Source organism: Simochromis diagramma, unplaced genomic scaffold, assembly GCF_900408965.1.
Source record: "Simochromis diagramma unplaced genomic scaffold, fSimDia1.1 OVJJ01000816.1, whole genome shotgun sequence".
NCBI lineage: Eukaryota > Metazoa > Chordata > Actinopteri > Cichliformes > Cichlidae > Simochromis > Simochromis diagramma.
The window spans coordinates 17,217,916-17,230,126 of NW_024386908.1; the positions used below are offsets into that span (position 1 = coordinate 17,217,916).

At 41.3% G+C, this 12,211-nt stretch overlaps 1 protein-coding gene across 31 annotated transcripts in view; it reads left to right on the plus strand.

Annotated features, from left to right (window-relative positions):
• Positions 1-12,211, plus strand: part of celf2 (cugbp, Elav-like family member 2) — a 235,233-nt gene that overhangs the window by 175,914 nt on the left and 47,108 nt on the right. For all 31 annotated transcript variants that reach the window (XM_040035780.1, XM_040035761.1, XM_040035760.1 and 28 more), the window contains one exon: positions 6,594-6,642. In XM_040035780.1, the coding sequence (XP_039891714.1) occupies positions 6,594-6,642 (49 nt within the window). The remainder of the gene's footprint in view (positions 1-6,593; positions 6,643-12,211) is intronic.

Below are 12,211 nucleotides of genomic sequence, written 5' to 3' on the forward strand. Positions count from 1 at the left end.
CAAACATGTTTTAATCTGCCAAGAATACTCAATTGAGACTGTAGCCAATAACCGCTGTGGCTAGCCAGTGCGTTTCCACCAGATCCGGATTTACCCTGGAGTTTTTCCCTATCTGTAGAAGGAATTCACTCCACTGTTTACCTCAGCTGTCAATGCTGGGTGGAAAGCATCTGCCTTTATTTATTCTGGAAAAGGCTGTGAAACTTTGTGAAAGGAGTCCAGTATGAGTCAGTGAGCCACAGTAAATCACTTCTGACCAATAACAGTGATACTGAAGTGAGTGATATGCTGAACTGTCAGTAGCATGGCTGTTTTGTTGCTGCTTGCTGCTGTTAGTAAAACATTCTTTGAAGTGGCTCTAACACTGAACTCTCATATTAGCATTTTAACATTGCACTCTGTGGGGATTGCCTCAAGTGGCCATTACAGGAACTGTACTGGAGATGGTGGCTTAGTTGAAACCTTATGACGGATATCTGATATTTACTGCACTAAAGAAAACCTGAGAGGGAGTAATGGAAACAACATGTTCAATATAGATAAATGACCCTCATGTATAGATGCAAAGTACAATTTTTTGATTTCTGGCTAACTGAAAAATGAATACACATGGTTAGGTACATTATTTTGTAACCACTATACCAACTGTTTGAGTGAAAAGACACATCCCTCCATAAAACCACCTCACAACCAGCAATGGCCTGTGTTTTTGTATCTCTCTTTATTATCGCAGCGCCTCAGACGCAGGAGGGTCTTAATTAGGCTTTTTTCTGCATATCAAGTTATTATTTTGATCAGGAAGTTTGAGGAGAATCAGGTGTAAAAAGTCAGCATTTCGCAGCTGTTATTTGAGTTTGTCAGAACATTTGTTCCATTTTCAGAGCTGCTCGTTTCATTTTCAGATTGGAGGCGCATCTTGTGAAAATTAAACCCAGGACGAGCCCACTTACGCCTGTTCAGTTGATTTTTTTTAGTGTAATCATATAGATTTAATGAAGTTTAACAATCTTAAAGCTACTTAAGGGAAAACAAAAAGGTAATGTGTATATTATGAGGCTCCCAGTTCGAACAACAGGTGATCACAGGTTTAGTTTTTAACGCTAGCTGCTCATACATGATTGACGCTAAACTTAAAGGCATTAAAGGTCGCTGATTTTAGTTACAATATAATCAAACCCCTGAATACGCTTACAGTCATCACAGACTGTGGTTCCCATGTAGCTGCTGTCCAAAAACAGCAAATGTGGAGAATTTAAACAGTTTGTAGCATGCTAATAATAATAACATATTGCTTTAAAGCGGCTAAAAGGAGCTATTATTATCAGCAGTGGGGTTTTTAAACAGTAACAACACCGCGGCTCGGCAACTCATTATTACCGGCGTGAGCGGTGACTTTCCGTCTGCACATTAATATGTAAATTAAATGTTAATCGATTTTCAAAGGTGTGCATTTATCATGTATTTTACAGCGGTGCACAGTGTGACTCAGTCAATCAGAACCGAGCTATATGCAGTTTGCAACAAGGCAATTCAGGCGCTCGAAAAATGATTAAAAACAAATGGTGACACTTTATTTCAAGTGCACTGCGGATGCACTACAAGCAGATAATAAGCCCCTTAAAGCACATGCAAACTTTCACTGCAAATAATCAAAACATCGGGAAATTGCGTTCAATTCAACTTTGTGTCATTAACTGTACAGCCGCCCTCTGAAGGATTTCTCATTTTTCCTATTTTGTAAATCTTGTTGTTGATTAATTATTATGCGCTGGCTTAGAGTGGCTTATGAAAACCACTTCAATTAGAGATTTACCAAGAAAGCCGACTCAGTTCTTGGCTGGAAAGACGGGAGAATTAACACTCGCGTAGGCTTGCAGCAGGTAAACAGGAAGAAGATTAAGCTTCCTGGTGACTAGACGCATACATTTATGAAGCTAAATGCCAGCGCAGCATCAAGGCGGCTGCACACGTGGCTTCACGTTGTGGAGGTTTTTTTTGGTTCTCTGGGCTTTTTTTTATGAGTCTGAGCGCACCGAGGACTTAGTAGTTGTGCCGGGCTCCCGCAGAGCACATAATTAATGGCAGGCTGTGGCTGTGGGGCCGCCAGGTGAGAAGAAACCTCGCAGTGGAATTGTGGGATAGCGGAGGAGAGTCTTGCTTTGTGGATCTCGGCGGGAACTCGCCAAGATCAAACATGTCGACAGCGCCACCCGCCCACCAGGCATTCTGGGTAGACAGACCTGAGGAGGAGATGCCTGAAAGCCAAACGTAGTTTTTGTACTTGTGTGTGTGTGTGTTTGTGTGTGTGTGTGTGCAGCTTTTGGCAGTGTTTTTCAGGAGTGAACGACAGCAGCGCGGCGGATGCTGTCATGCCTTTTGTTTTTGCTTTTTTGTTTTTGTTTTTTGCCTTTGGAGGACAGACTTTGAAATGGATTAACGAAAACTGACTTGATGTGACTTCTAGGTTTGCTTTGACATGACTTTGCTTCTTTTGATGTGGCTTCAACACCCCCCTCCACACACACACACACACACACTCCTCATCCATGTCCCTGCATCTGTCCTTGTGTTAGTGATACTGTACTGAGACTCCAGCCTGAAGGGTTGCCGATTATTTCTGACTGTCCACAGTCTACAGCTCTTCTTCTATCCATATGATATATGATATGATATTTATTATCTTTCCTCCCTCTGGTTGGATCCACTGTCTCACCATGTCTCACTTTTTCTTTCTTTCTTCTCTTTAGGTCGTAATTTATCTTTCTTTCTTTTCTTTTTTCTTTCCTTCTATTTTATTATTTTCAGGTTGTTATCTATCTATCTCTTTATTTCTTTAATTCTTCCTTCTGCTTAGGTTCTATTTTTTTCTTTTTTTGTAATTTCTTTGTAATTTTCTTCTCTTTAGGTTGTTATCTATCTTTCTAGTTATCTTTTTTCTTTGCTTTATTTCTTGTTTGCATCTTTTCAATTAGTCTTTCTTTCATCTTTTGGTCTGTCTTTTTTCCTTATCTTCGTTATTTATTTCACACTTTCGTCTCTTTAGTTTGTATTCTTTCTTTCTTACTTTTCCTTATGTTGCTATTTTTTTAAAATTTTTATCTTACTTTCTTTTTTCCTACCTTTGTTGTTTCCTTCCTTCCTTTTTTCTAATTTTCTCCTGCTTCTTTATTTCTTTCTCGCTTCATTCTTAGGTTTTTTACTTTCTTTTTTCTTTCTTTCTTTGTCTCCTCCTCTATTTGATGATTTTCTTCTCTCTTTCTTTCTGCCTTTTATTGCTACATTGTTTCTTCCTCATTCACCACTCACTGCTCCCAACAGGCAGGTTTGGGAACTAATCAACAGACTAGGTGTGTGTGTGTGTGTGTGTGTGTGTGTGTGTGTGTGTGTGTGTGTGTGTGTGTGTGTGCGTTCATCTGGGACAGGTCTGGGAGACGAGGGGGGAGGGGAAAAAAGCAGAGTGAGGATGATAAGGAAGCGAGCAAGAAGGGAGAGAGTTGGGATAAAGGTGTGTGATAGAATTGGAAGATCAAAGCCTTCTGTCACAGCGTGACTGAGCCCAGGGGCGTTATGGGTAAGACGGGGCGCATACACACCCGCACGGACACACACACACATTTATGCACGCTCGCACAGACACAGACCTACTCACTCACGGCTGGTATTTGACTCTGAGTGTGATTGATACTGGGCTAGATTTGGAGAATCACTGTCATTCGTCTCTCCGCAGATCAAACAGCCACATAATCTCCCATAAAGGAAAGAGAGATGGAGGGAATAAAAAAAGGGACAGAGGAGGAGAGCATGAAGGAGGGCGAGGCGAGGGAGGGGGAGCCGTCTCATCTGTGAAGTGTTTTTTTTTTTTTTGTTTTCCATAAAAGAAGACTCACCACCTAAAAAACACATCCATCATTCAGCTCCATTAAACTGCTTCTTGGATACATCAGAGAGATATCCAGGATCTAAAAAGACGAGTCTAAATGCAGGCATTAAACCCCATTTACGCCTGCTAAAGACGAGCAATCTGTTTCTTAATACTGTGCGTGTGGATAAAGAAAGAAGAAAAAAATTGCAAAATGTAAATACTTACACAATGCACTGCAGTCAGAATGCATCAAGATAAGCCGGGCTGGGTCTTCAGTTGGTCTGGATCATACTGAGATCAAATCAGGTCTAAATGACAGCTGCAGTTTGATCAAGGAAAGAAATCCCTCCAGCAATTTCAAATGTCTTTTTCCTGCTATTCCAGCTGTCTCATGCAAGCCAGTCGACAACCTAAAGGCAGCCAAAAGCCAAAGAAGGATGTGCAGGACAGTTTACTTTGAACTGGGGCCAACCTTGTGTGCAGTAAGATCCAACATTAATCCGAGCAGAATCAGTGCAATAAGAATGACTGTTAACAGAAAGGCCTAATGCGAAAGTATGTAATCAGATCACAACTTAAACCACTTCCTAGCTGACTGGTCGCCGATCTGTCAGAGGCTCTAGCATGTGATAAGCTTTTTAATGTATCTCTCAGTTGAGTGGTTAAAATATGTCTTTGTGGGAAAAACAATTGAGAAATGGTACCTCAAAAAAAGACTGTGCTAGAAAAACCGCAATGACTGGAAGTCCAGTTCAGTTCTATGACTACGTGGGTCCCGGGCAGGCTTTAGCTTTGGTTTTGTGGCAGGTGGCTCTTCCTTGACCCCTGCTGTGTCCAGCCTTTGGCTCTGACCCTGGAAATCAATTTTAGCCAGATGTTCAGCTGGTGTAAAGCTTATAAAGTTTGAGATGCCTTTGGTGTCTGTGGTGTGTGGCACACAACATGGTACTAGCCCAACCTATCACATATGGACAACTGTTCAGGAACCCTTGGCGTAACATTTATATGCACTGGGTAGTTTTTTCATTTTAACCCAAAGCTCTTTTTTCTAATACCAACCAAGCTGTTTTTGGTGCCTACCCTTAAACACAGCAAGTAAAATCAAAAGTAAAAATAAGGTTAAAAAAAGAATGTCCAGTCTGCCTGCAGTGGGCTCTTTTACCAGATGGAGACAGTGTAAGGTATTTGGTACAACCGGGCTGTGGGTCACTCTTCCTTTGTGCTGTTGTTTGTCCATCTGTGAGCCGCGGTGGAAAGCGACGCTCTAACTTCCAACATACAAAGTAAAACTGAGTGTTTAAAAAAACATAAAGGGTCCACAGCAGTCGCTGTCACAGCTTTTTATGCTGAACTTCTTGATCTATGAAGACACATCACCACTTCCACAACCCGCAGTGAAAACCTTGGAGGACCCTCTCATCGCCCCTTGTCCGAAAAGAAGCTTGTACACAAACAGACACATTTGTAGGATGATAACGTTTGGTAAACGAGGACTTGGTCTCTCCTTACAAAAAAACAGTGCAAAAGACAATTTGGGATCTTTAATGCCAGTAGTTTCTGATAGACACCACTGGGATGAGAATCCGTTGAACAGTCAGACCCAAGCCTGGTCTAGAGTCATATGTTGTACAGGAAATCATCCATGTCTGATGAGTTTGCACTGATGAAAATCCTCTGGTTTTAAAGAGGGGTGGTGCTGTAGAGCGAGCAGGAGACAGGAAACATGATACTCTTTGACCAGTTCTGCTCTAATGTCAGACTTCATACTTCAGATCTAGCAGAGTAATATCTCTTACCATCTGAACCATGAAGCAGGTTAGGAAGCCTGAAACATAATGTCCTCTCCAGCTGATCATGCATCAACGTTATCATATACAACCCCGTGCAAGGATTGAGTTCATGTCTGTAAACCAAAGTGAGTTCTTGGTCAGTGATTTGTGGAAATAAACTCTTTTTAGGTCTTCCTTCTGTGACAGTGACAGACAAATAACAATGCTGAAATATTCCAAATATTGAAAGGTTATGTTTATATGCTAATGTCTCTCAGTGTGCAGCGCACCAGCACCAGCATTTTTCATGCTGGCGGTCACCTGGCCGACTATTGTATGAAGCTTTTATCTCCACAATAATCAGTTGCAGTTGTTGAAGTGAGTGAGCGGACTTCTTGCAAGCAAACTGTTATCTTCCATGTGTTTATGTCCCTGGGTAGTTATTTCTAAGCGATTTAGAAATGTCAAGCAGAAAACCGCTTGCTCTTCTTCTTCCTCCTTCTTTTTGGGGCTTCTTCCTCTTTTATTTACTTCTCGGTTTTTGCTGATGTGTATCCTCCTTGTACTTTCCCATGCTCTGGCTCTTGCATGTGGTCTCATTTCTGTCCTTCCTCTTGCCCTCTTGACCCCTATATCTTCATCTCCTCCTCGTGTTTTCTGGCATTTGCTGGAGAAAACCGGTTTAGATGCTCTACCGCCGCCCTCCGGAGCTGAGCGGCGTACTGTGTCTCACACAGATTTCTATCTGCTGTGGGAAAACCAAAGCAATTGCCGCCATATTTCTTATCTAACAAAAGCATCTCTATAAAACATGTGTAATTAACAGAGTATGAAATCCTCTTGGGATTTCATTTGGATGTGAAGAGACAAAGTGAATTGCAGCATTCGTCATATTGTGTTTTGGGGCATGTGTACCGATATTTGATGGGGTGTTTTTTTGTCCTTGTTTTCTGTCTCTACAGATGCACCACCCTATTCAGATGAAACCTGCAGACAGTGAGAAATCTAATGGTGAGTGGCACTGCACACATGCACAGTGACAGACCCATCAATATCACATACACACATGCATGCATGCATCAATAGCCTTTTTCGAATTTTGCTTGGTAATGGCTATCTCTGCTTGATTGGCAGACAGCGCGGGGGACTCGGGGAAAAGATTGAAACATAGAGCAGAGGAGAGAAAGGGGGTGGGATGGGGCAATACTGATATATATAAATATATTTTTCTATGTGTGATGAATTATTAAGGTGGTTCATAAGGAGGTCAGTGAAAGTTGAATCGTTTTGGCCTCATTGTGAACCGGCCTCTCTCCCCTGTGGCTGCTCACTCATACAAACATGTTGTATGCACTCTCCTCTTGCCACACACGCTCTCCCTAATGCATCTATTACACACACGCGCGCACGTGCATGCACACAAGCAGTGTCGCACACCCTCGTCCTCAGATCACCCCGTTCCCAAACTACATACCGCAGATCCAGCTCTGAATTGATTTCCTATACCGAGCCTCATCCTCCATTCCTTCTCATTCAAAGAGGAAGCTGTTGGACAGTGTGTAATACCAGTGAATGCATCTTTAAAGGGTAGGCCTGCTGTTATCTGTTAGCCCATTTATAAATACTTCATCGCTTCTTCTGACGCATTTTGTTGAGTGAAGATGCAGACCTTTAAAAATCAACTCACAAATATGTTATAAGTTAGTTCCTTATTTATTTCCAGACGGTCACTTTACTTCTTACCATTACTCAAACTGTTGGACTCATGTTTAATTCCATTGCTTCAACTGGACGTGAGCTTTCAGTCATGGACAACGATATAACTGCCGTAAAAACAGAAACCTGAAGCCTTATAAACACCTATGTCCCACCAAATCCAGGAGGAAATAATTTGGTTTCTTTGCCATAAAACGAAGACGTTGATCAAGCAGAAGACATGTTGAAGGAAAACAGTCGAAAGTGTTTGCAAACACAATAGATAGCTAAAGTTATTAATATGAAGTTATGAATGAAATTTAGCAACAAATGTGACTATTAGTTAGCAGTTAGCTGCTAGTGACAAGGCCTGATTAACAACTAAAGTTTGGATTCATAGTTAACAAACTGAACTGTAATAGATAAACTCAGGGAAATTGGTCACTAACTGTCATAACATAATTACCTGTTCAATTAATTAGTAACAAAAAGTAAAAGCTCCATTGTTTTAATGTTAAGCTAAAGTTATGGGCAGCTAAAATGAATTAAAAAGTCCTGATCCTATTTAAAATGAGTTCAAATGAACTTATTAGGGCATGATTGTGTAAGGCAGCTGAAAAAAGATGGAGACGCTGACTTAGGTGCTAAAAACAATCATTGTTTCTCATTTTCCCTTGCAGAGTTTAGCTTTTATGTACTCCAGAGGTCATGTTATTAAATGGCAGGACTCTGGGAAGTTATTTCTAAATAGCCAATCTGACTTTTTTAATTCTTCTTACAGCCCATAGCGGATGTTTTCAGTACCAAATCTGAACTAAACTTGAATGTCAAGCAAAAAAATTTAATAACTTTTTTCTTGACATTTTTAAAGTAAATACACTGCTGTGACATTTTGTTCTTCACACTATGAGGTAATAACTCGGGCTTTCCTTACCTTCTCGGTAAATTCACACAAGAGCAGTTATTTTCACACGTTTTGCTGCTCGGACTCCAGCTGCATCAGAAATTAGCGCGACCCAATTTTTGCGGTTCAAAAAAAGTAAAAACAAGAATGCAGTTTTGAAAGAAAAAAATCATCTAAGCTTCCTCGGAGATTTGCAGTTTTGCTGGATGAATAACCAGAAGACCCCAATTTGGGGATTTTTTGGTGTGAAATGGTTCCCATTAGAATTATGTAGTGTGGCAGAGCTCAACAAACCTTAGCAGCACATTGGGTATGTGAAAAATTTGGCAAATGAAATTAAAATTATTTAGACAGTTAAGTGAGAAAATGTAGGTTTTTGCAGTTTGGATGAAGTGACCCATAATGCTGAGTAATTGAGCGGAATTTTGGTTTGGATGAACTGCCCATTTAAAGCCAGCAATGCTACATTTAATAGCATTTCTCGGACACATGCGGAACTCACATGTACGTTAAATGCAGCTCATTTGCCACAGCAGCATCACAGAGCTTTCCTTCTAGCCTGCCATGTATGTCACTGTCCACTGCAGGGGAGGAGAGCAAAATGACAGCATCTGGGAAGGCAGGGGGAGAAATGCTTATAAAAGCCATCATCCGCTCCACTGAAATATGGCCAAATATCACTTTATAAGAAATAACTGTCAGGGTAAGGATGGTGGAACTTAATAAAGAAGCCGCTGCTCACAGTGGGAACGGTGAAATATAGAGCAGACCATACGTTACACGTCCATCCATTTAACGGTAATGACCTTTAATAAACCCAGTGTTAGATCCGCTGTAACAGTGACGTATGGCTGCGCAGAGCTTTATTAGTTTAGTCAGTGGAGATGGAAGAAGAGAAAGAGACTGAGAGAGATAACAGTATTGGTTAATCTTGTGCGTGTGTGTGGGGTTTTTTTTTTTTAACACTTCCCTAAACCTTTGTGATTCTTTCTTCGGCATCTTTTAACTATTTTTGGAGCTCAGCGTGAGGCCAGTTCTGCTCCGATTTATCCCCGAATGCAAAGCCGACTCCTGATACATCCCAGAGCCGGCTTTATGAGTCTTATCACCCGCCCGCCTGCCTGTGCGCCTCGTCCGAAAACAGAAACAGTCAATTGTAACGATATCTCCTCTCTTTCTTTCCTATCGACACAGAGTAAATTAATTACATTGCTGTTAGACTTGTGGTAATCTTTCTCTGGAGTGATGCGCGCACACACACACACACACAAACTGTGTGTACAAAGGAGTTAAAGCTTTTTGAAGCAACACTTATCTTGGCAGCGTATCCCGATGGTTTGTTTTTTAAACACACAAACAATTCAAACAGCAAAATAAACAAGTGCGCTATTGATTTCCCAGAGTGCAACAGACCGCTTATCTCTTTCGCCTCGCGGTAAGAGCTGACAGTTTCCTCATTAAAAATGAATTGGATTAGCATTACATTGAATGCAGCGGGAACACATAAACACACACATGCGCGCATTGTTTCAGCGAATGAATGTGGGTTTCACTCTCAGCCTAATTCGAACTTAACGCCTCGCGCTGGAAAACACACGGGGGCAAGTTTCTCGCCTTCACCTGCAGCCGCCTGCGCCCGTTCCTCGAGATTGCACCGGAGGAAGGAGGGATTGTGTCAGCAGAGGAGATGGAGAGAAATTCACGAGGGAGGAGGAAGGAGGATAGAGGAGGAAGGAGAGGTGGAGGGAGGGAGGAAGGGGGTGAGAGAGGACAGGCTGAAGAGTCTCAGCAAGGAGCCGGTGTTGAAGTGATAATGAGACATTGATCAGAGCCTCACAGATGGCATGATGAAATACATGAACTCTGTCTGTCTTCATCGCTCTCCCACTGTCTTTTTTTCTTTCTTTGACTGTTTCTTTTGATTGCTACATTTTTTTGTCTCAATCCATTTTTCCACATTTCGCTCTTTTTCATTTTTATCTATTTTTTTTTATTTTACTCTTTGTTCTTACCAATCTTTTTTTTCCACACATCACTATTTCACAGCATACTCTCCTTGGTATATATATTTAAAAAATGGCTTTGAATGTGATTATCCGTAAACTACACAAAACAGAAACTACCCTCAAGCAAAGAAAATATTGGTCATCTGAAATTGGAACTGCTCTTAAATAAATCAGCAAAGTTTTATGTCCTAACAAAGTCAAGTTAGCCAATTTTTTTACACGATAAAGCGCTGATTGTTGGTTATGAGCTGCTGCGATGTTCACACTCCATCTATCCATGATTACTTTATTTTGTGGTGTCACTATCTTTGGGGCAGAAATGTTCAGTAAATCTTTAACTTAGACCATATCTGAGTTTGGGAGGGTTTAAAGTTCTGAGAACGCTTTCTGAAACACCCAATTCTTTACAGTTAATCCTTCTTTCATCCGGCAAAAGCACGGGATTAAACCAGAAACATAATAGGAGAGAAAAGTGGCAGTCCTAATATGACATCTATGAAAGAAATCTGTAACAGCTTATTTGTCAGCAAACTTTTTAAGCATTTTATTTTAGGAGATTGAAATTAAAGTTATTAGTGCACCCTGGTTTGAAACCGTTCTGTGTGGATGTTCTCCCAGTGCTTGCATGAGTTCTCTCCCAGTTCTCCAGGTGCTCTGACGTTCTCCCACACTCCGACTACATGCATGTTAGGTTCAGTGGTTGGCCATAGGTGTGGCTGTGAGTGTTAACACACTCTTTCTCTGTGTTAGCCCTGCGATAGACCGACAACCTGCCCAGAGTGTACCCAACCTCTCACCCTGTGACAGCTGGGATAGGCTCTAGCCCCTCTGTGACTCTGAATTGGATAAGCAGTTAATAAATTAAAGTTAATTTCAATAATACTTCGAAATAACTACCTAGGGAAGCATTACCAGTATGGCTGCTGAGTACCCAGACTTGCTTCTCTAAGGACTTTTATTAGCCATGAAGCATTCCTGTGCTTAGGAAATAAGTTCCAGTGATGGCACAGCTAATGGGTAGTGATGTGCGGATCAATCCTGAAATATCGATTCCTCCGATACCAGTCATTTATGTTCTAGAATCGATTCGCACATTAAAATATCAATATTTTAGTAATTTAGGGTAAATTTGTAGTTTATCATTAACAGGAACACAGTGGAAAGAAACTATAACATTCGGATTGTCTACATTCAAAGGAACTACTTCCTCTTCCGCCTTTCATAGTCATGTGCGAAATACGGCTGTATAAATGTCTGCAGCCCCTTGGCGCGCGCACTCACAACAATGGCTGAGCGTAATTGTGCGGACGTATTTTACCTCCACAAACAGCTGAGACGTTGTTTGCGATACATGTGGCAAAAAAGTGAGGTGTTGTGGCCATACTTGCCAACCTTGAGACCTCAGAATTAGGGAGACATTCAAAAGGGCTGTTGGGGTGGGGGTGATAAATACATTTTACAGTGTTGATTTATCGGATAAAATACAGCAGGGGTGTCCAAATTCAGAGGCTGCTTCCACCTGAGGACCCGGCCTTCGCGGTCTAAAGAAAGCCGGGTAGTACGTCATGAGCTCCCTCGGTGGAGTGAAACTGCCGTCTGCTCCTTGCTATCTAAAATATAACCGGGCGCTGGCGTAAACTCTCGACCGTCTCACACTTCTGTTTAACCATTTTCTGTTTGACGTTTATTCAGCTGTGTGAAAACCCCTGATAAATAAAGTTACATTTAATTTAATCTAATCTAATACATTTAATCTCAGCCAAACCGATTTACTCACGAACAAATAAAACACTGAAAAAGCCGAACAATAACATTTTTAAGTTATCAAAGTGACTTATATATCATGTTTAACCCGAGTAGCGAAAACCGCGGGGGTTTGAAGACGATGTGTCGGTCGATATTTGAAGTTTACACAGCTACATTCTCACCTGAAAACATGTTAAAAGTTTTTTTGCGACGCAGAACGAGAAATAAG